Source organism: Aspergillus clavatus, genomic scaffold (genome assembly GCF_000002715.2).
Source record: "Aspergillus clavatus NRRL 1 1099423829799 genomic scaffold, whole genome shotgun sequence".
Lineage (NCBI taxonomy): Eukaryota > Fungi > Ascomycota > Eurotiomycetes > Eurotiales > Aspergillaceae > Aspergillus > Aspergillus clavatus.
Genome location: NW_001517100.1, coordinates 269,313 through 290,936, shown reverse-complemented (window position 1 = coordinate 290,936; position 21,624 = coordinate 269,313). Strand labels below are relative to the sequence as shown.

General features: G+C 53.5%; 5 protein-coding genes across 5 annotated transcripts in view, besides 17 other annotated features; all 5 read right to left on the bottom strand.

Annotated features, from left to right (window-relative positions):
* Positions 1 to 2,207, bottom strand: part of ACLA_065740 (C6 zinc finger domain protein) — a gene marked incomplete at both ends in the record, with an annotated part of 2,864 nt that extends 657 nt beyond the window's left edge. Inside the window, 3 exons of the mRNA XM_001272365.1 lie at positions 10 to 744; positions 797 to 1,554; positions 1,653 to 2,207. Of these exons, the coding sequence (XP_001272366.1) occupies positions 10 to 744; positions 797 to 1,554; positions 1,653 to 2,207 (2,048 nt within the window). The remainder of the gene's footprint in view (positions 1 to 9; positions 745 to 796; positions 1,555 to 1,652) is intronic.
* Positions 937 to 992: a microsatellite.
* Positions 1,276 to 1,314: a microsatellite.
* Positions 1,277 to 1,314: a microsatellite.
* A 427-nt stretch (positions 2,208 to 2,634) lies between the features above and the next one.
* Positions 2,635 to 2,661: a microsatellite.
* Positions 2,636 to 2,661: a microsatellite.
* A 151-nt stretch (positions 2,662 to 2,812) lies between these two features.
* ACLA_065730 (Zn(II)2Cys6 transcription factor) lies at positions 2,813 to 5,352 on the bottom strand (the record flags this gene model as incomplete). The annotated part of the gene is made up of 6 exons (XM_001272364.1): positions 2,813 to 3,479; positions 3,535 to 3,882; positions 3,952 to 4,122; positions 4,184 to 4,335; positions 4,423 to 5,088; positions 5,173 to 5,352. The coding sequence occupies 6 exons, from the start codon at positions 5,350 to 5,352 to the stop codon at positions 2,813 to 2,815; spliced, it is 2,184 nt and encodes a 727-aa protein (XP_001272365.1).
* An 837-nt stretch (positions 5,353 to 6,189) lies between these two features.
* Positions 6,190 to 8,092, bottom strand: ugp1 (UTP glucose-1-phosphate uridylyltransferase; the record flags this gene model as incomplete). Its single annotated transcript, XM_001272363.1, has 2 exons — positions 6,190 to 7,653; positions 7,991 to 8,092. The coding sequence occupies 2 exons, from the start codon at positions 8,090 to 8,092 to the stop codon at positions 6,190 to 6,192; spliced, it is 1,566 nt and encodes a 521-aa protein (XP_001272364.1).
* Positions 7,715 to 7,752: a microsatellite.
* Positions 7,716 to 7,752: a microsatellite.
* Positions 8,093 to 8,619: 527 nt separating the features above from the next.
* Positions 8,620 to 8,655: a microsatellite.
* Positions 8,656 to 9,185: 530 nt separating this feature from the next.
* Positions 9,186 to 9,229: a microsatellite.
* A 151-nt stretch (positions 9,230 to 9,380) lies between these two features.
* Positions 9,381 to 9,412: a microsatellite.
* A 342-nt stretch (positions 9,413 to 9,754) lies between these two features.
* Positions 9,755 to 9,784: a microsatellite.
* Positions 9,756 to 9,784: a microsatellite.
* A 357-nt stretch (positions 9,785 to 10,141) lies between these two features.
* Positions 10,142 to 10,179: a microsatellite.
* Positions 10,180 to 11,058: 879 nt separating this feature from the next.
* On the bottom strand, positions 11,059 to 16,020 carry ACLA_065710 (putative membrane bound C2 domain protein (vp115); the record flags this gene model as incomplete). The annotated part of the gene is made up of 7 exons (XM_001272362.1): positions 11,059 to 12,393; positions 12,442 to 12,584; positions 12,638 to 12,778; positions 12,842 to 15,265; positions 15,343 to 15,598; positions 15,670 to 15,732; positions 15,808 to 16,020. The coding sequence occupies 7 exons, from the start codon at positions 16,018 to 16,020 to the stop codon at positions 11,059 to 11,061; spliced, it is 4,575 nt and encodes a 1,524-aa protein (XP_001272363.1).
* A 1,131-nt stretch (positions 16,021 to 17,151) lies between these two features.
* Positions 17,152 to 17,174: a microsatellite.
* Positions 17,175 to 17,521: 347 nt separating this feature from the next.
* Positions 17,522 to 17,547: a microsatellite.
* A 2,402-nt stretch (positions 17,548 to 19,949) lies between these two features.
* ACLA_065700 (RPC34 RNA polymerase subunit family protein) lies at positions 19,950 to 21,100 on the bottom strand (the record flags this gene model as incomplete). The annotated part of the gene is made up of 2 exons (XM_001272361.1): positions 19,950 to 20,760; positions 20,844 to 21,100. The coding sequence occupies 2 exons, from the start codon at positions 21,098 to 21,100 to the stop codon at positions 19,950 to 19,952; spliced, it is 1,068 nt and encodes a 355-aa protein (XP_001272362.1).
* A 225-nt stretch (positions 21,101 to 21,325) lies between these two features.
* Positions 21,326 to 21,354: a microsatellite.
* Positions 21,355 to 21,435: 81 nt separating this feature from the next.
* Positions 21,436 to 21,468: a microsatellite.
* Between the last annotated feature and the right edge of the window lie 156 nt (positions 21,469 to 21,624).

Here is a 21,624-nt window from a genome sequence, read left to right as displayed (position 1 = left end):
GAGGTGGACGAGGAGCTGGTTGTGGTGGTGTTCTTTGAGGAGCAGGATGATTTGATGTGAGTGGGGGTGAGGCAGGGCCGGCTGATGGTGATGCGGGCGCTGTAGTAGGTGAAGGCGAGGCAGACGCGTTCGCGGGTGAAAGGGGAGGAGGAAGCGCGGGGCTCGCGGATGTCGTCCAGACAGAGGGTGTCGTTGTTCGGGTCAGTGGTGAAACTGTACGCGGCGGGAAGCTTGGACAGCCAGCTGTCCATTTTGGAAGAGTACTTGCGGACACGCTGTTCGAACTGCGCAGCGGTGTCGCGCAGGCCCTGGATCGAGTAGACCTTGTTGAGGACGGCCTGCGTGATGGAGGCGAGGTCGACGAGGCAGTGGAAGAAGAGCGACGGGCTGGGCTCGCAGCCCGCGAGCCACTGCGCCTTGGCGCGTGCCTCGTCCTCCGTCTCGAAGAGCGACAGCTTGAGGTGCCGCAGGCGCAGCCGGGGGTCCCGGAACAGCCGCACCGCCTCGGGTGTGTCGAACCTCTCCTCCTCGAAGGGGATGGGCAGCGGCGCGGAAGTGAGCCATTCGCCGACGCACGAGGCGCGGCCCGTCGTCGCCGTAAGGAGATGCTCCAGCACGTATATGGACCACCAGAGCCGGCCGCGCGCTTCCTTGGAGGAGTGGTGCGTCCGCTCGTCCTCGAAGCGCAGGTTGATGCCAAGCGAGAGCGCAGAGCGGAATGCCATGCCGGCGAAGTTAGACGCCCTGACAACGCTTAGCAGGACACCACGAGACATATAATCGACTGAAGACTCACCGGTTGATCTGCCCCAGCGCCAGGAGATAAAGCGCCACCAGGGTTTCCACCTGGATCTGCTGCAGGTCCGTATGCTCAAACAGCACATTCCCGTCTAGACACAGCTTCCGCGCCCGGTTCAGATACACCAGATCATTCCAGTCCCCGTCATCGTAGTCGTCGTCCTCGTCCTTGTCGTTGAGGCCGGCGCCGTCGTTCAACAAGCGACAGTACCGACACCCAAGCGCAAAGATCATGTTCAGAATCGCGAGCCACCGCCGCGGCGGGTTAGACGGCTGGCTGAAGAACTGCCAGTACTGCTTCACAAAGATACTTTTCCGCACCACCTGGAACGCCGGGTGCACGAACTCCATGTACGCGGCGAAGAAGCGGTCCGCGAGCTTTTTCGGCGGCAGCGCATACGGGTCGACGTCGTCCATGAGCGGGATGCCCAGATCGTCGAGGTGGTAGCTCATGGCCGCGATGGGGATGTCGCTCTTCTGCTGCTGCTGCTGCTGCTTCTGCTGCTGCTGCTGCTGGTCGTCGCCCAGCATTTCCGGGTCGAAGTCAATCTGTCGGCCGCGCTTCTCGGCCTCGCCCTCCAGCTTCTGCATCCAGGAGACCTCCGAGTTCTTGCCGAAGTAGCCCGTCGCGCGCGTCTTTTCGCTGCGGTTCAGATCCTCCTCCAAGAGATCGATGGCAGTCAGCGACCCGGCCGACGAGGTCGAACTATCAGAGAGATCGCCATCCTCGGCTCCCGCGCCCGGTTGATTCGCCGCCTAGACCCGTCAGCTTTTGTTGCCTTCTTTCTTGCTTTTTTTTTTTTTCTTTTGCATCCACTTCATTGAGACTCAAGGGGGAAACATCAGAAACGCACCTTCAACGTCCGTCGGATCCGTCTCGCCGCCACGCCCTCCACCTCTGTCTCCAGATCCCGCAGCAACCGCTCATACCGCTCGACGCGCTGCGCCAGGATGCCCAGCTGCTTCTGATCACGCACGCGCTTCACATCCAGATACGAGCAGGGCACCCGGTTCTCCTGACACTGACGACAGACGGGCTTGTCGCCGTCGCACTTGATCTTGCGCTGGCGGCAGGGTTCGCAGGCGCGCGCCGACCGCAGGCGCTGCGCGTGCACGCTGTACGGCGCGGCGCGCGGAATCGCAACCTTGGCGGGCAGGTCGCGCGACGACGACGAGGCGGAGGACTGGTGCGGCGGCGGGTATGAGCGCTCGTAGGCGGCGGCGGGGCGGTACGGCGGCACGGAGGAGAACGGGGCGCTCTGGCTGTTCTGCGACGTCGCGCTGGGGCTCAGCGGCAGTCCGCTCCCAGGGGGTACGCGGGCGGACAGGCCGTCGGGCTTGAAGCCGGCGTTGGCGGCGTCGTGAGGCTGCAGCTCGATGGTGGGATAGAGTTTGGGAATGTTTTCCATTGCAGGTTCATTGGGGTGGAAAGTGTCATGGAGGCATTCGGGCTGGAGGGCAATGGGCAATGGGCAATGGGGAGGGAATCAAGATGCTTCCAAGCGAATTATTTTCTCTCATGTGTTATTCTGGTAATTGTCACGGGGGAGGGGGAAGTTGAACCAGTGACGCCGTGAGCAAAGCTGGTGGAAATTCAGACGGAGATGCATGACGATGTCTCGTGGGGTGATGCACGAAATGCCCTACGATGTCTGGCTGTCCGGGAAGGTGCTGGAGAGGATGAACGCATCCAGTGGCGATGGTGGATCATCCGCAGCCAAACAGCACGGCTTGATTGTCTTTGATGTCAAAAGACGCCGAGAAAAGGGCGGGCTGAATTGCCTGCACGCTCGTCGCATTCGACAGTCCTCAAGGAGGGCCAGGAAAGTTCGCTTTTCTCTCTCTCTCTCTCTCTCTCTCTCTGTATCTATCTATTCTGTAGATAAGTAGTAGTCCAATGATTTCATAGCAGCCCGCCTAGGTTAATTGGAGATATGATACTCACCCCCTTGGCATCAAGGATACTCGCCACCAAACCCCCCCCCCCCCCCCAACAGTTATTGATTGATACACATCACTCCGGCCTGCATCTCTCAGGGACGATCTCATCCTTGCCCAGACTCAGACTCTCGTACCGGTCCAGCATGTCGAAGAGTCCCAGCCCCGGGTAGTCCTGGAGGCCGTGCTCCCCCTCGCCGATCCCATGGTACCGCTCGTCCTCGTTGAGCTTGTGGAGGCCCTCCGCGTACTCGTCCCAGCGGGTCAGATCCTTCAGCGGGGCCGCCTCATCGAACAAGTCCTTCAGCTCGTCGGAGACCGCGCTCGACGCCCGGATGCGGCTGCCCTGCGCCTTGGCGCGCACCGACTGCCGGAAGATATGGAACAGGCTGCGGCCGAGGTGCGAGCGGCTCGCGAGGATGGAGAACGAGCTCACGAGCGACAGGAAGTCCGGGTCCAGGACGTCGAAGGCGTCCTGCTCCAGCATCGTGAACAGCGCGAGGTTGATGGCGTACAGGGCGAAGTGGTGTGCGCGCCGCATGCCGTGTTCGCGGCGGTGCAGGCGCGTCAGCGAGGCGATCCCCCGCGCCGCCGACTGCGTGATCTCCCACGCGTGGTATCTGCGGATCGGGCTGTGGCGCGGTGGGCTCTCGGGCGTCTGGGGGGCGTCGGAGGCGACGCTGGAGACGTCGTCGTCCGGGCTGCTTGAGAACAGGTTGATGACGAGTGTGAAGTAGCGCATTCTGCTTGGTCAACACAACATCCATCACCCTTGAAAGGGTCGAGAAGGAAACATACCGCAGGAGAATGATATGCGGCGGAGGCCGTCGCCCGGGGTCAAAGACGTCCGGAAGCGCATTATGCCACCGGCGCAGCCTCTCGTACAGATCCTCCTTGATCTGGCGCCGGTACGCCGCCGAGGCATTACTCAGGTCATCGGCGAACAATGCCCGGGAGATATCGCGGGCGATCTCGCACAGGTTGCACGATTCCTCAAAGTACTGATGGAGATAGGCCGGGCGCGCCGCCCGATGCGACGGGTACGGGATCCACAGCGCCGTGGAGTCGGAGTCGTCTGCCTTGCCGACGCGGTCGACGTTGATCTTGTCGATGAGACTCGGCCGGAGGAAGCCGGTATGTACGACGCTTTTTTTGGGGAGGGGATTTGGATGAGCATACCACGGAACCAGCAGTGCCCAGGTGCGAGCCACTCACGTATCAACATGGAACAGCCCCCACGCCGTCCGCTTGATCGAAACATCCATATCAGTCGAGCAATCCTCGAGCTTCACGCTCCCCGGCCCAAACAGGCCCAGCGACTCCCCGGCCCGGATCGCCTGGTGCAGCATGAGATACCCAAGGTCGTCGTCGCCGGAGATCGAGTACCTAGAGGAATATCAGCAACGCGCGCCACGGCAGGCGTAGGCACTAGGCAAGGCCAACCCACCGCTCATACAACAGCAGCGTGCCCTGCAGATACGCCAGGCTGAGTTTCCGGGGATCCTGCTCCCGTAACCGCTCCGCCTCGGACAAGAAGTCGGCGCCCTTGGTCACCAGGTCACCAGGGACGACATACGCCTCGGAGAAATCCGAGAAATGCTAGAGCCAACCCACGGTCAACTCCATCTGCCAATAATACCCTTCCCCACGCAGGCAAGGGTGGACGGGGAAATGAGGGAAACGCACACACGCATTCGCCAACAACGCATTCACCAAAAACGGACTACAAAACTCCGAGGCCAGCTCTCCGCTGCCCATCGCCCGCAGGAACACATCGCGGTCCAGAAACGCATGGAACGGGTAATCCCACGTGAAGTACAGCGAGACGAGATGCGAGACTAGGGCCGCGTCCTCGGTCACGCCCGTCCACGGCTGCGCCGGCACCGCGCACGGCGCCTCGTCGCACAGGTAGTGGATGTCCATGACCTTGCGGCGGAAGGTCGGCCCCGCGCCCTCGACGCCGATCATGCGCTTGATGTCCTCGAGGCGGTGGGCGGCCTCGTCGTCGGCGCCAGCGCCCCTACCGGCCTCCGCTTCTGCTCCGGCTTCTGCCCCCGCTCCAGTTCCTCCTCCTCCTCCTCCGCTAGTGTCGAGCCGCGCGAGCGTCTCGTCGATGTACGCGCGGATCTCCTCGGCGGTGGCGTTCTTGCGGATGATCTCGAGGAGGCGGAGGGCGTGCGGCTCGTCGGCGGCGCGGACGAGGTGGAAGAGGTCGTTAAGCATGTCGCGGTGGTAGTTGAGTTCGTCGGCGGTGCGTTTCTGGGCGACGCGGCGGCGCTGGTCGAGCGATTCGTCGAAGATGCAGGCACGGTTGAAAGCGCGGCAGTTGTCGCAGGGCGCGGTGCCGGAGCACTTTTGTTTCCCCCCGCTCGCCATCGTATATCAGCTTTCTTTGGATATGACTGGGGAGGAAGGATGGGGCTAGGACTAGGATACCTTGCGTTTCGACTTCTTGCATGCCAGACACGCTGTTGAGACGCGCTTCTTCCATGGCTGGGAGTGCGTCGGCGAGCGCTGTCTGTCCTTGCCCTTGACGGAGCTCTTAGGCTTGGATGTCGGGGAGGTGGGCGATGGGCCAGGTGCGAGCTGGCGCAGGGACGCGTTTGGGTCGGTCATGTCGCGGCATGGATTGTGAGGCCTTGGTCTTAAGAGTCTGTCGAGTTGGGTCAGTTGAGACGGCTGCTGCTCTTCCGCTTGACCTGGCTCGGCAGACAATTGAAGACATCGGAGTGAGCATTTCCCACCATGCCTTCTCGATAGGAGGCGCCAGGTTTGCCTGCATGACGTACAGACGACGGTATTGAGAGCTACCAGGAACACCATCCCGAAGAACCATGGATGGAAACCAGTGAGTCGCCCCGGCGTTGACGTTGAAGTCATACGGGATCGATCTCCTCTTCGTCCACCAGCCGGAAGAGGTATCCAATCTACAGATCTGTGGTTTGATACTCGGCGGAAGGGTCAAGGGTCAATCCAAAAGTGCTCAGGGAAGCTTAGCTTAGAACGTTGACGTAGTAAGAGTCAGTCAGTTATTGACATTATGCGAGGTCCAGCTAGCAGGCCTCACAAACTAAGAGATAATCTGGTAACAAAACCCACATCGCTCAGAAACCCCATTCAACCAGGAGTGGCTTCGACCGCGAGACAATTAAATAACAGTAAGAAGGAGAAAAAAGGAAAAGCATGCTGTCCTGCTAAACAGATTTTTTGCTGCAACAACACGACGAGAAAAGGGCGCTGACACATTATACGTCTGCCCATCATTTCCGTCCCGCACAAGGACATCTCAAGCGGGTTCCATGAGATAGCTACCCAAAGAAGTCCATCTCCCGGTTAGTGAAGGACACCATGTTCAGGGGCTGCAAGCCGATAATTAAAAATGCCTTAAAAGGGAGGGGAAAAAAAGAAAAACAGCAACAACCATGACACAAATGCAAATGGCATTCGTTTCATCTAGTGCTCCAGGATTCTCAAGCTACCCTGGACCACGCAGTTCTCCAGCACCGAGCCAGGGGGGATGTCGATCGTGCTGGTCTCGGTAGCCACGATGATGACGGTTCCCTTCAGGGTGACATTGCGACCCAGGTTGACGGCACCGGTGATGGTCAGGTGGTCTAGCTCGACAATGCGAGGGATGCTAGGGATGCGCTTCTGGAAGTCCGAGACCTTCTTGAAGTCGGAACCCAGCTTGATGACGGGCACACCGCCGAACCGGTTGGGGTCCATGACCAGCTGACCGTGCTCCAGACGGTAGAGATCCGACTTGACCAGCAAGAGATCGGAGCAAGTCTTGACGGGCAGGAAGCGGCGACGGGGGACGTTGACACCGTGGGCGTTCTTGAAGTGGCGGATGGCCGCACCGACGGCGGTCTCCAGCTGGTAGATGGCCTGGTCGGCCTCACCCTTCTTGTCGGCGGGGATGGACTTCTCGTTGGCGATGATCTCCATCTCCAGCTCGTTCTCCTCGACCACACGCTTGATGGCGCGCAGGCTCATCCAGATGTTGTTGGTGTTGAAGTACTTGAACTTCTTGATGGACTTGAACTCGTTGACGTGCTCCTTGGGCACCTGGGCGATCTCCAGCAGGCGGACCTTGCCCTCGTAGTCGATGATGGTACCACCCTTGACGTCAGCCTTGGTCTTGTCGGTCAACTCCATGATGTACTCGGCTTTGGTGTCGACCATGTGCTGCAGGATGCGGAGATCCACCACGGCACCCAGGTTGTCGGCGTTGGACAGGAAGATGTACTCGACACCACGCTCGAGCAGCTGGTCAAGCGTGCCGGAGTTGTAGAGCGACTCAAAGACGTCACCGTGGCCGGGGGGGTACCAGTCCTGGAGAGGAGCATCGAAGCTCTTGGGGGCGGGGAGAAGCGAGTCCTTGATGATACGGGGGTAGCGGGACTGGTTGAACGTGATGATGTCGACGTTGTGGCCCTGGTACTTCTTGATGATGGACTGGGTGTCCTGGTCGGTGTTGAACGAGTTCATCAGCACGAAGGGCACGTTAACGTTGTATGTGCGGTTCAGGTGCTCGATCTGGCGGACGGAAAGATCCAGGAAGGACATGCCCTCACGGACTTCGATGACGGACTTGGGGCCGACGCAGCCCATGGAGGTACCCAGACCACCGTTCAGCTTAACGACGGCCAGCTTGTTGAGGAACTCGACCGAGGCCTCGGTGCCCAAGTCATTGTAGTCGACGACCTGGGAGGGCTGGGGGGGGTTGATGCGGTCCCAGTTGACGACGTTGCCCTTGGCCTTATCGTTGAGGAATCTGCGGAAAAGAGCGAAGAAGTTGTCCATCTCAGCCTCGAAGCGCTTCTTCTCGTTGGGGTCGGTGACGGTCTCGGAAAGGGCATTCAGGGCATTGCGCATCTGCGACGCCGCAACGCTGGTCGAGGCATTCTCAAAGGCCTGGGGGGCGGGAGGATTTGTTAGTTTGGAAACAATAGAGATTGGCATTTTAGGAATGATCGAGAGAGAGAGAGAGAGAGAGAGAGAGAGAAAGAGAGAAGATCAAATGACAGCTCGTGGGTAATTAAAGTGTGCACATGTAAAGAATGCAAGGTGCAGGAGTGAAGAGGAGGGGGAAGCAAGGGAGAAGAGAGAGTCGCTGATGGTTTTTAAGGTTAAGGCCGCCCAGCTCGAAACAAGCTAGCTAGGCAAGCCCAGCACCGTCCCTCTTTCCACACTTGCAGATCTGGAACTGCGACCGATAGAGAGGGGGGGGAAATAAAAGGTATGAACTTACCATGTGAGACTGAGACTTTCCGTGGTGCTTGCCAAACCCGCCATTGTTGCCGGCATCGTTGGCAGGGGCTCTGAGGTGCGTGGGCAAAGCTTTGGAGGCCATTGTATCTGATTATTCGGGGAGGATGTGGTGGATAAATAAAAGAGTAAATATGTTAGATTGACAAGTGAATCCACTCGAAAAGAATCTCGAGGTGGGTTTTTGCAAATCCGCTCACTGGGAAGGGAGCAAGTTAGCTGACGAGAATCCGGGAATGGATCGAGAAAAGCTCAGGGGAGAAAGAAAAAAGATGGACGATAAGGTAGAGAGATGGGAGAAACAGGAGATGGCAGATTGCTTTTTAAGCAAGAGATTTTGCAAGTGAAGTAGTCGCTGTAGCTGAAGTGACGAGAAGGAGGAAGAGGGGATATCTGAGCACCGTGCAGTTGTTCATGTTTGCCACGGGGGGACCAGCGGTTGATCCCATGTCGACAAGCTGCCGTCATTGGCAACATGGCAACATGGCAACCGCCGTAGTGCAAGGGGGAGAGAGGAGGGGCAGGTAACTTGGGAGTCTGATACGTACACTTTTCGTTTTTTGACCGAGGGATATAGAGAGATGTGGTTTGAGATGGAGAGAGAGAGATGATGAGAGGAGAGAGAAGAGAAGAAAAGAGAAGAGAAGAAGGAGATCCGAACAGCTGCCAACTTCTATTTATTCTTCTGCTGCGCTCGTATTAATAGATCGACTGGATACTTGCGATGACGATATGATGTTATTTATTTTCTCCTGATCAGAGCATTTGTTGTTAGGTAATTACCTTGTTACCTTAGGTTGTTACCTAAGGTACGGACAAAAAAAAAAAAAACAAAAAAACAAGGTGGGGGTTGGTAATCAGAGTGGAGTTACCACATTTTACCGTCACCGAGCCCACAGGTATGACGGATCTGGTGGATGTCATTGGTCCAATGCAGCGGATATGGGAGAATCAGGGGGAGGAGCTGGGCTAGTACGTACCAGACCATACGTGTCACTGACCAGGTGGTATGGTGCCTAAGGGCTAAGGCACTTGGGCATTTATGATTCTCCCCTTCCATGTTACCTATTCTTAGTAACCAGTGGTAATTTTCCTGCCTGCAACACTCTCTCTACTCTGTATACTCTGTATACTCGAAGCTCTGAGAATCTGTCAACCATCCCTAAGAATGTTCTCTGTCAATTCTATTCTATTCAATTTGTTTAATTCAATTCAATCCGATCTTCCTACTTATCCCCTCTCCAAGAAAACAAGCAGATAGAAACTTTTCTGTAGAACTCTTTCCCCCCCTTTTTTTTCTCTTTCCCCCCCCCTTTGAACCTCCCACAATCCACATCCAAAAGATTCAGGGTTCTCAGCCCCACCAACAGACTACCTAGTAGTAGTACCTAGTACCTAGTACCTACTATCTAGTCTCTCTAGTCTCTACTACTAGTTATCAAGACTAGACTCTACACTGGACCACAGACTTGCAGAGACTAGGCCCAACCACAAATTGCCTACACAGGGTCGGAGTACTTCAGTCCTTCAACTACTCTCTTGCAGTCTTGCTCAACGAAGCCCAATCTCAATCTGATATCTGATCCCCTTGACATGGGACCGGAGTACACTGTACACTACTGAACACGGTACAGCAGGATAGTGCTGGAGTACAAGTACAAGTACAAGCACAGAGCACAGAGCACAGAAATCAGGCACAGAAATAGATAATCAATCCCACCCCTCTCTATCCTGTCTATTTCGCCTCCTCTCTCTCTCTCTCTCTCTCTCTCTCTCTACAGTTGTAGTCTCTCAGTCTCAGTCTCAGCTTCGAGCGAAGCAAAAAAAGTCAATCTGTTACTAAATATACCTCTCTCGCCTCCCACAAATCACAATACAATACAATCTACGGAGTACACAGCTCAGTCCACAACCGTCATCCCATCCCATCCATCAAGATCCTCCCGTCGTAGATAGAACAGTCTCCAGTACAGTCCACCTACACAGTAGACCAAAAATTCCACGGAGGCTGAAGTTCAAGCAGTATCCCGTAGCCGTACCCACCCTTCCATCAATTTGCATCCCTGGTAGTGGTACGGGGGGGGAGGGGCTCCAAATACAATAGTGATCCGATCCTGTCTCATCCACCGGTTACTATATATATATATAAATATACTATGTATATATATATATTCCATGACTAGTCATGTCTCACTCGTCCTCTCTCACCTGATGAAATTATCCATCTATCGACCTTCCATCTATCCGTAGTCCATACTCCGTAGTCAAGTTCAATGGTCCATCATCGGGGTCAACCTATTTACATACATATATACCAGAGTATATATATATACATACATAGCCTCATAGGGCAATAAGATTGATATTTTATGGACATGCACTCTTAGAGTTGGAGCTCCGATCCTCTCTCCTCGAGGTAGAAAGGCTGAAGCGGGAGAGGTTCTCGGGAGTACACTGTACAGAGTGCTTCGACTACGTAGTAAACCATATATATCGTCACATCAGTCCTCACCTTACAGTAACAGGCTCTTGCATTGTCTCAGGCAAAATATTCTAAAAGTAGCTACCTAGCTCTCTTGATAAACCTCTAATCCTATAGACCTATAGACCGAGTAAGGACTTCGAGAATCAACCTTCAGGTGAGAAGTGTCTTGCTTATTCTCGTACATCAACCCTCATATGAAACGATTCTATACAGAGTATAGCAACTGACACAGTTGAATGCAATTCATAAGCTTTATGATAAGGATAGAATACTTATATACCAAATTACTCCGTATGGACAGCGGCCACTACCTATCTACCTATAGCAAACACATCGGAACCACTCTCCGACACAGTCATATTGAGGCCATCCGGGTCCCACAGAGCCAATAATCCATCTTGACGTCAAAATTCGAGATTCGGACGCTATCGCTAAGAGGCGAGGGATATCACATCACATAAGCTAAAGAAAAAATATGCAGGAAAAAGAAAGACATCCATCATCCAAAAACAATTGAACCAGACATGAAAAAAAAAAAAAAATGAAAGGATTAAGTCGGTCACTCTCTATGCACCACTCACACTTCTCTTGCTGAGAAAACTGCGCCGTCCCATCTTCTTGGAGTCGGGGCTATCCAACAACTCCGACGCGGCATCGTTGTTCGAGTGCGCAGTGCCCGGCCGCAGGCTGCCTTCCGGAATCGAGAAGCTGCTGCGGATCGAGACCACGCCAGTACCGGCCTTGACCGGCTTCTCCTGTCCAGCCATGGAGCCCTGGTCATCCACGAAGAACAGTGATTCACCCAGAGTGCTGTCCGAGCCAAATGTGGCGTGATCCACCACGCGGATCTGGTATTGCGCATCAGCCGTGGTGTTGTGCACCCGGCATGTCTCGTGGGACGGGTCAAAGTTCACCGGGCCGCCGCCGCTCTTGATCGCCTTGGTCTTGAGCACTTCCTTGGCACCCTTGGGCCCAATGGCTTTGATGTGCACCCGCACATTGGCCGACGGGGGGTAGTTGCTGGCCGAGACCACGGTGATGGTAGCTGTGCCCGTCTCGCCCTTGCCGGCGCCCCCGCTGATTCCGAGGCGGTCCCCAAAGTGCGACACCACGCTACGGGTGCGGGCGTGCTGGAGGGAGTTCGGGGTGGAGCTTGGCGGGGTCGCCCCCTCAACCAGGATAGCGGATGGCGGCGCCTGGCTGGGCTCGGCCCGCGACGCCTCCTCAGGTTCTTCAGCATTCTCATCGCCGGACGAGTCATCCCCCTTGAACCGTGACATGATGCCGTGTTTCAAGAAGGATGCTCCCTTGATGACGTTGCCACCCACGAAGCCCACACCCTTGACGGGCGCACCCACAATCTTTCCGGGAGTGGCAAAGGTACCGGAGAACGTGGAGGAGCCCTGCCGCGACCGCATCACGTATTTGGGCTTGAAGAGCATCTTCAGTCGAATCGCTCCCGATTTACCGTCCAGCGTCAGGGACATCTCCTGGCTGTGGAAGGGCTCCAACATCTCGAGATTGATGTCGGTACCACCCAGGTAATCGGCCTTGTCGCCGAAATCCCAATCGTACACATCCACCCGGAACTTGGCGCCGATTCGAGACTTGATCGGGGTCTCGAAGAACTCGTTCCACGCCGGATGAAGGGTCTTCTTCTGCACCTTGGTCTTGAAAACCACCTCGTCATCCAGTCGGAACTTGCAGTACGGGTCGCTGAAGCCGTTTCGATCGGCCGATGGAAGCTCCGCGGCATCCAGAACATCTACACGCAGGGTACCCATATTGTTGATGCTCTCGCTTGGGTCAAGCTTCATCTTCACTGGGATGTATCTGGCACTGACAGTGACCTTGCTAACCTCGCCGTCATTCGAGCGGAGGACAAGCTCAGTAGGGGCATACTGCAGATGATTAGTCAAGACACCTAAGACTAAGCTGGTCAAACCTACCAGAATGCGTTGCAATGTAGGAAGTGTGTCACCGGTCAATTTCGCAACCGTATGTTCATCACTGTCATCCTTGTGGTCATTCTTGTCCACAAGGCGGAGAGTGATCTTGGAGAACTCCAATTCACGGACAAACGCATCGCCAACTACGAACCAGTTAGCCTTCTCTCTCAATTTTATCGAAGAGCGGATCACAAACCATCCACAAGCTTGGCGGATTTCGACCGGATCTTTGGCGATGAATATGAGGGGAACATGTGGTCATCCATCAGAACTTCGAGTTGCACGTTTGAACGGGCAAGCTGAGCCTCGTGAAACTTGAACACCAAGAACCCGGATTCTATGGCAAGATTAGCTGCTGGCTATGGGACCTTGAACTCGGGGAATGAGAACAAGAACATACCGTATTTGGAGACATCTTCCGCACCAATGTATGTCTTGGGCACTGTCTTGATCGACCTGACAGACATGATCTCGGCATCTTTGGTCTTGGAACCGACAGTCGAGAAGCTACCGCGACGCCCAGGAACCTTGAGATCGCTGACACCATTCGTCGTAGTGCCGTTGGTGGCAACACCGTTCTGACCGTTGGTCTTGGAGGCCTTGGAGTCCACGCTGGGATTCTTGGAATGCTGGCTCTTGCGCTTGGAGTCGATGCTCTTCCTTCCGGGAAGATCGAGGCCTTCAGCTTCCTCACCCTCCTCGTCTTCGGCCTCGTCTTCGGGATTAACTACAGGAACAGCAGGATAGAACGCAACTGTGTAGTGAAGAATGCCCTTCTCACGGTTACCCAGGCGCAGAGGACTGGCGATGAGCTGCTTCTCGTCATCAGTCTCATACTCCCCGTTCTCATTCTCGTGGACATAGTCAGCAGCATTGAGCTCGAGCGAGCCAAGGCTTCGGTCGCTATTGATCGATTCCTCATCCATCACCTCCAGGGTGAGCTTCTCCCGAGCACTGCGAACAGGGACATACACCACCTCATCCCACTCGGGATTAAGGTTGTTTCTGAACGTGACCGTACGCCCTTTCATGATGCCTGAAAGCAAGACCCTCACATATGGATCCGACTTGCCCATCTTTTCCAGGTTCCGAAGATCAGTCGCTTTCTTGAAGTGAAGGCGCATCACACCGATCGGGTCAATATAGCCAGCGCTGCCGGAGATGCCGCCAATGGCCACTGGCTTCCACTGCAGCGTCAACTTGACCCGTCCACTCTTGGCTCCATGAAGATGGAACCAATCCTGGCCTTTCTCCATCATCTTGAGCATATCGTTCAGTTTGATCTGATAAGAACCGATGATGGGATCCGTCAACAGGTCTCGGTCGTCCTTGATGATGAGTCCCAGGCGAGCCGATTTTCGATCCGTGATCAAGAACTCCTTCGAGTTGTCCTGGAAGATCGGGTTGTTTGTGCGCTTCAGTTTCTTCGTGATGTGGATTTCCTTTCCGTTCAGGAGCAGAACACCATAAGGGTTGAGCTGACCGACAATACTCTTGGAGGCATCGAGGTCCTTGGCTTGCTCGACGGTGAACCGAGCGATACCGGTGTTCAATTCTGGTGGGGTTTCCGTTTCACCATTTTCCAATTTGCGGCCCTCGAGCACGGGGAAGAATCGGATATCCGCATGAATTGCGCCACGCGATCTGCCGCTAGCCATAACCTCGAGATCGATGCTCTCGTGCTCGGGTTGCTCCTCCAGTCTGTCCAATGGAAACGTGGCAGTACCGAGCTCCTTGTCCTTCCGGAACTCGTTCCAGTCATATGGGACGATCGTGAGAGATTCAGCAAAGGACGTGATGATAACATAAATTGTCTCACCCCATCTGGGGCTGTCGGTGTCGTGGATGGTCTTCGTGCGGCCCAATTCGAGTCGGTTGTTGAGAGACACGACGGCATAGGGATCGGGAGTACCAGAGAACTTATCGGGGTTCTTCAGCTGTCGGGCGCCGTGCAGCGTAACAGCAACGACGCCAATGGCCTGGTCTACAGGGTTGCCCGCCAACATCTTGGCGATCTCGATCGGGAAGACATTAGGAGCGTACATCATCGGTCCGAGGTTATTGTGGATCTGCTCCTTGATGAAGGTTTCGAGACCGGGGATGAAGTTGATATCGAAGCCAAGAGTATCGCCTCCGAGAGGTTTGCAGACGTAGTCGATCTCAGGGCGCTCCAGGAAGCAGACATCGACACGCTCAATATGGGGGAAGGGGATTTGAAGTTTCACCTTGACCCTCATCAGACCGCTACACGCCATGTCCTGGACAATCACGTCAAGACCTTTGCTCACGACACCTTTACCCAGTCTGACTTCCAAGACGATCTTAGGATTGATTTTGTTCTTCAGTTGGCGGGCAGTCAAATCCATAACGTCGTTGGGTGTGAAGCTGAACTTCCAATCCATGATCACAGTGTCGACCTCGGTCTTCGGGTAGGTCTTGACATGCTCCAACCGTGGGGGCTTGCTACCGAGGATGAAGGTCTTCAATCGCAAGCTATCTAACATGGCAGGGGTCGAAGTGCTGAGAACCTGATCGACCGAGTTGATGATGGTGTCACACAGGACGGGCGCATAAATGGGCCAGAACTTGACCAGGAAGCTGTTGATCCACTCCAGACTCTCAGTGTCGGTTTCCAGGCGTTGCTTGGCCATTTCCCGGTTGACGTCGTCCCGGAAGTTTCGTCGCACGCGCCGAATCGATGTCCGATAGTACGTGCTGCAGGCGGCCATGACGATGAAAATCCACCCCAATCCACCACCCAGAACAGCGACGAGCCAGGAGGCTAGACACGCGAAGATGATCACGGCCGCATTGTGATACCAGTCTGTGGATTTCGAATTACTCGTTAGTTGCGCAGACCAGGAAACCCCATAGTCTTAACTATCGCAGTGTGCCGCTCACCTCCAAAGAACTTGTCATCCAGCTTGCTCTCCAGGAAATCCTGGTGGTCGAGCAGAGTGCCCTCTTGCTTCTCCTCCTCCGTCTGTGGTTTATCGAACTGCGGAGCCCATCCTGTCCGGTCGCGGGCCCATCGCATATCCTCGGTCAATTCTTTACCTTCCTTCTTCTCCTCTGACGTTTTTGAGGCTTCCTCCTGGAGGACCTCGGTTGCCGACTTCGGAGGGGGCAAATCGTACTGGTCGGGGGTGCCATCGTCCTACAAAAGAGGGGTTCTGATAAGACAACTGATGGTGGAACACGGTTGATTCGGCGCGCTTGTAGACTTACAACATCGGTAACAATCGCCTTTCCCTTCGGTTTCCTGTCGTGGTGAAACCCTGGTGGTAATTGCTGTATGTCGAGCGGGAGGATGTCAGCGACCAATTGGACCCGAACAATCACAAACAGAATGGAATTGCAACTCACAGCTTGCGCGACGGCGGCTTTTTCCTCAGGAGACGCATCGGGTTGGAAGGTGTAGGCCGGCACTCCGGCCTTTCTGGTTTCCTCCACCAACACCTTTTCCACGGCTTCTGGTCGGAGATCGGACTGGGGGTCTTTGGAGGCTGCTTGGGCAGTCGCAATGGCTCCCTGCTGCCTCAATTCGCCCATGCGATCTTCCACATTCTGCGACGCCATCGCTCTCTCCGGCTGGGGAGATGGAACGGCAAGCCTCGGGTGAACAATCACCTACTACAACTCGATTAGAATTAGACTACCAGTGGTGACCGTTTGTCCCCTAGGGATTGTAGAAAATCGACAACAGAAAGAAGAGAAAGTGAGAACACTCCGAAGAGGAGAAAAGGGAACGAAGAGTGCCCCCCCCCGCCAACAAAAAAAAAAAAAAAAGAGGTGCTACAGGAGATAGTGGAAATTCGTCAAGGTTCGTGGGCGTCCAGTCCAGCACATTCAGGTGGGAAGTACTGGGCCTTTTGGCGCTTTGGTTTCGATGGTTGCCTTCAGGAACCTCCGCAGCGGGGATTCCGAACCGGCGCAAGCACCAACGACAGGTGAGATGCAGAAATGCGAAGCATGCGATGGAGGAGGAGGGGTTCTTGCGTACCTTGGAACTGAGGCGCCCACTTTTTTAGGGGGAAGAGAGCAGATCTTGGGTGTGTTTGACTATGATCGAAGTGTGGACTGTGGCCTGGGACGGAGAAAAGAAAGAAAGGGGAGGCTGGTGGGTTGGGGTCCCTGGACGATGGAATTGAATCACGTCCGAGTCCGATAGTCCGCTAACACGTCGTCTATGAAAAAGGAAAAAGAAAAAGAGGGAGAAGAAAAGGGAAAAAAAAAAAAAAAAAAAAGTCAATTCACAGTAGATATCCGTAGATAGTACAGCCAGATCGAATACTCCCAAAAGCGGGAGGACTGAGAGTCGTCGAGCCACTTGCGTCAAAGTGGGAGAGGCTCCTAGTGTACCACAGTAAGTAGTACCACCACCGACGAAACAATTGGCATCGAAGGGGGAAACTGGAGGAGAGTGACAACTGACGGATGATGAGTCGATGTCTTGAGATGTAGAAAAGAATATAAAAGAGAAGAAACCGAGAGCAATGAGAAGGATGGGAGAGAGAGAAGATCAGGCCAGGTACCTACTCTGGACATGAGGTCGTGACGTACATAGTAGTAGATAGACTACCTACAATGTATCTACACTTCTACACTTCTAACGGAGTACAGGCTACAGCCTACAGCAGAGACCAGCACTCTAGCAGTCCAGAAAAGAAACAGACGAGCTTCCACGATCGATCTCTTTTTTTTTATTTTTTATTATTATTATTATTATTATTTCCCCCTCTAATCTACCAAGTACAAAGTACAAACTAGTTCGAGCGACTTAGTGAATATTGTCAGTGGAGAACTATCTCTCAATTTAGTGGGAATTATTACGCCAGCTCCTGAATCTCCCAGTCCCAACTCCCAACCCCCAAACTCCGATGCTGTCCCATCATCCCATGTCCCACCAGCCTCGGACTGTATTCGTGCTTCTAGAGGTCGTCTCTTTTTGTTCTTGATACGCAGAACAGAATACCTCAGCTGAAATCCCAATACTTCTGCGTCGACCGAGTTCAAGAATAGCTGTGACTGTGAACTACCTACCTACTCTATTATTGAACACAGACAGATCCATCGGACCAACCTGACCTAACCTAACCTAACTTACCTAGCTGAAAACAGAGCACTGCACCGCCACACGCACGGAGTCTAGTAATTTATCACAAATTCACCATCTTCTCCCCGAATATTAATAGTGCGCCACATCGATATTCCCACTCCTAAATTTATCGGGGCCAGGTATACACAGTAGTAAAGTAAATGCGGATATCTCCTTCAGTCAATGCTAGAACCTGCACTCGAGTTGTTTTTCATTCTTCTTCCTGTCATATTATTATTATTCAACCCCTGTTAGTACTCCAAGGAACCCACAGTGGAAATGAAATCCGCGCTCATTCTGAACTGTACCGACTACGGAGTTTTCCTTGTGTCCCCCCTGTCTTTCTACATACGGAGTAGTGCTTGAGAACTAGGATGAATTCCAGAAGATCCTGGGAGTATTCTATTGCCTTCATGCTCATAGTTCATCCGGTCTGTCTTGTCTGGCCTACCAAAGATGTTACCGACCCTCGACAGTGGTAGGGCTATCGGTATGATGGTCATTGGTATCACTCTTCAAGCTGCTGTTGATCATCACGGACGATCACACCAGATCAGCAAGTGTTTCAGTAGTCCCAAGATCCAGGGACTGAACTGCCTCTACTAGTTATCTACACAGTAGTTATCTAGTTAGTCCAAAAGTGAGACTAACTATCTGTTAAATGTTGAATCAAACCACTCATATATACTCCATAGATAGTCTGTACTCTGGAGTTCCGAAGACAAAGCGGTATAGCACTCAGCTACGCCTTTCCGCTATGCTACACCTGCCTATCTACCCTGTTCATGCCCATGGACCTCGCCACTCGGCTTTCCATCTAGCAGGCTAATCCCATCCAGACTAGACCAATGCAGTGACGACTAGCAAGTAGTTATCTGGATACCTCGATTACACGTCATGCATGAGTGCTGGCTGATATTTTACGAATCGCGCGTTCGCCGTGAATGCATGACAATTGGCGCTTCCTCATCCTGCCCTTGATCCTGATACTGATAGTCTACCAGAGGCGTTTGGTCCTGTGTACTCCATAGTATATACGGAATATAGGGCATATTGTTGTGAGTTCATGAATCGGATCTCGGATCTCGATCATTAGTCTACTCCGTAGGCCGAGGATATCCCGTTCATCCATGCGGAATATAAACAATATATATTCCACCAAACCGTTCACTAAAATCTCCGTCCTCTGCATCATCATCATCATCAACAATTTACCAAACCATACTCCATCAGCATCATCTCGTTTAGTCAGAGCAGTAGCAGTCTGCTGTAGTCCAGCCTGTCCAAGAGACAGATACAAAAGATGTACGGAGTACACCGTACATAAACCACCGCATAACTCGGTCTTCGTCCGTCCAACATTTAGCACGGGACGAGTGGACGACGAATTGCCCGTCCAGCCACCCGCATTCCAATCAATCGCGCATGGGCATTGGCCCCAAAAACGAGGATGTTTTTTTCTTTTTTTTTTGTCTGCTTTTTGCCAGCCTTTCCATTCCAGGCCCATGTGCTGAGTTTTTTTTCTCTCCTGTTTTTTAAGACTTGTGTAGTTCGTGCTAGCCCATGTAGCTAATCGAGGATAATCGGAGGGTCCGCTTGTTTTATCCTGGAAGAGAGGGACGGCTGGTTGCTGGTTGCTGGTATTGTGGCATGATAGTATCTGTGTCGACTCGGAGCCGTTGGTGGGATTTCGTATGATCGGGATATCGAGGTATAATGTAGGGTCATTGGTTGATTATTTTGCTGTTCAAGACGGGGTTGTGATTGTGGGCTTTGATGAAGCATGGATTTTGAGTATGTACGGAGTAAATGGGTATGCTCGGGAGATAGGTATCTTCTCGTCACACCACTTGCGGGTTCCCAACATCCTTAAAGGGCCAATTGAATGACTTTTGCTTGTTGGTATGTCCTCCTCCTCAGGCTACTGAGTTGAGACACAGGGGATATGCCATGCCCTACAAATGACACTTTGATCCATACAGAGGAAAGTGACGGTGCTTCTTGCAGATCGAAGAATAACCTGCAGTGACAAGTGCAACTGCGACAGACGTAACGGCGCAGGAAAGAAAACAGCACAGTGTCTACGGAGTCCAGCAATCACTGATATCTGACCAGAAGCCATGTGAAAAAAAGGTCCAAATATTCCAGCATCTACATGACAGCAATCGTCTATATCAAATATAACCATGAAAAAGAGGGAGATCCCCCTGCAATGGCCGTATCCCTCCCTCATCCTGCACAAGTTGCTCATGACTGAGAACAAAAGATCTCAACATTGTCCAGTCCCAAGACATAAGAACGCCATCGCTATGCAGACACAAATCACCCGGCGCTAGATGCGCTCGCTATACACAAGAAAGAAAAATAGGACGGGCGAAAAGAAAGGCAGTCGGGAGCCTATGCCACGGTCCTAGAAGGCCAGCGCCTTGTCCAGCCAAGGGTCAAAATACTCGCAGCTCTCTGGGCTCACGGCGCCGCCGGGGGCACAGAGCTTGAAGACAGGACATTGCCCGCAGGGCGCTTCCGTCATGCCATTCTTGACCAGGCTATCCCCAACCTCTGCCTCATCGCCCTCCGGTTTCCGGCTCTTGTCCAATTTCACGGTCGCGGGGTTCTTGACTGACTTGTACAATTCCCCATTGTTCAGCGCAACCAACTTGTTGTCGTAGCAAAGCATTTCCAGCAACTGTACAATACTCTCTTCTCCCAGCCGCACGGGGGTAATCCCACTCTCGTTGACGGCCGCGGTGATCATCCCAACAGTCGGATAGCCCTGGTAGCCAGCAGGGAACGGAAGATATCTCTTCTCTCCTGGCTCCGATTTCACAGCGGCATGGCCGTTGACGGTTTTCAAACGCTTGTTGCGCTGGGCGTCGGCGGCGGGAACCTCGTACCAACTCTTCCGGCTGACGGTGTACTCAATAAAACCAGCAACGGTACTGATGAAGTTCGCGTCCAGCACTCCATCGGTGAACCAGGCACCACCGGTAACGTCCTCGCTTGGCGCCAGGCCCGCCAGCATATACATCTTCCGACTGGGGAACTTGACATTGTGAACGCTCTTGATGTAGTTTTTCCCTTCAAGCGACTTGAGGCAGCGATCCAGGATCGATTTGTGTAGACCAGTGCGAGTTACTATCTGACGGACCCAGATGCCGTTCCGTCCTGTCGAGTGGATGACATTGTACACTAAACTTTCGTCGGGACTGAGATTTTGAAGCCTGAAAGAGAGAGAAGACAGGACGTTAGCAACTAGTTCCCACGAGCGCTTGACCACCCAAACGATCGCAACCGAATAACATACTTCTCGGCGTCCTCCCGAGAAATAATCTTCCATGCCAGTCGATCATTTTTGCCCTGCAAAAGACGGAAGAGTTTCTGATCAACAAGCGACTGGGTGCACTGCAGCAGAAGGGCGAGGTTATTCTTCTCAACAACACCCAGACCCAGCAGATCCTGTTGGTAGAAGAGATGATCAGGCGGGAATTTCTTCAAGCATTCATCGTAGAGTCTGGACGCAAGCTCGTTGATAGAGCCGCTGGAGGGGCCCGCGGAGGCCATATTGGAGCCGATCGAATCGAAGCGTCAGAAGAGCAATCACCGAACAGCGAACATGGTCAGGTATGAAAATAGAGTCAAATCCAAGAAGCGACGACAACGGCAACCAAGAAGCCCCCGCAATGCAAAGCGTAAAAGCAGCCAGAATCACAACTTTTGTTCTTTTGCGCAGCGGGTTCAACCCTGGAGTGACTAACTGCTACGTAAAAAACGGCGGCGGAGATGTTATTTTTTTTTTTCTTTTTTTTTCTTTTTTTCCACCAGCGATTTTTGATTAGCGGGGACACGTCCATCCCAATAGGGTTTAGCTCCAAAGAGCTCCAAAGACTTAGCCTGATCGCTGCCTCGCTGCCTCGCTGCCTCGCTGCCTCAGGCACTCTATCCCATTCCTCGGAAATTTCCAGAAGCTCCAACGGGCAAAGCTCATCATTAATATGGGCCCCAGCTCTCGCTTTGTCCGTCATCTACTTATTATTATTCCTCCCATCTTTCTCCTCAATCAGAATTCTTATCGTTTCATTCTTGTT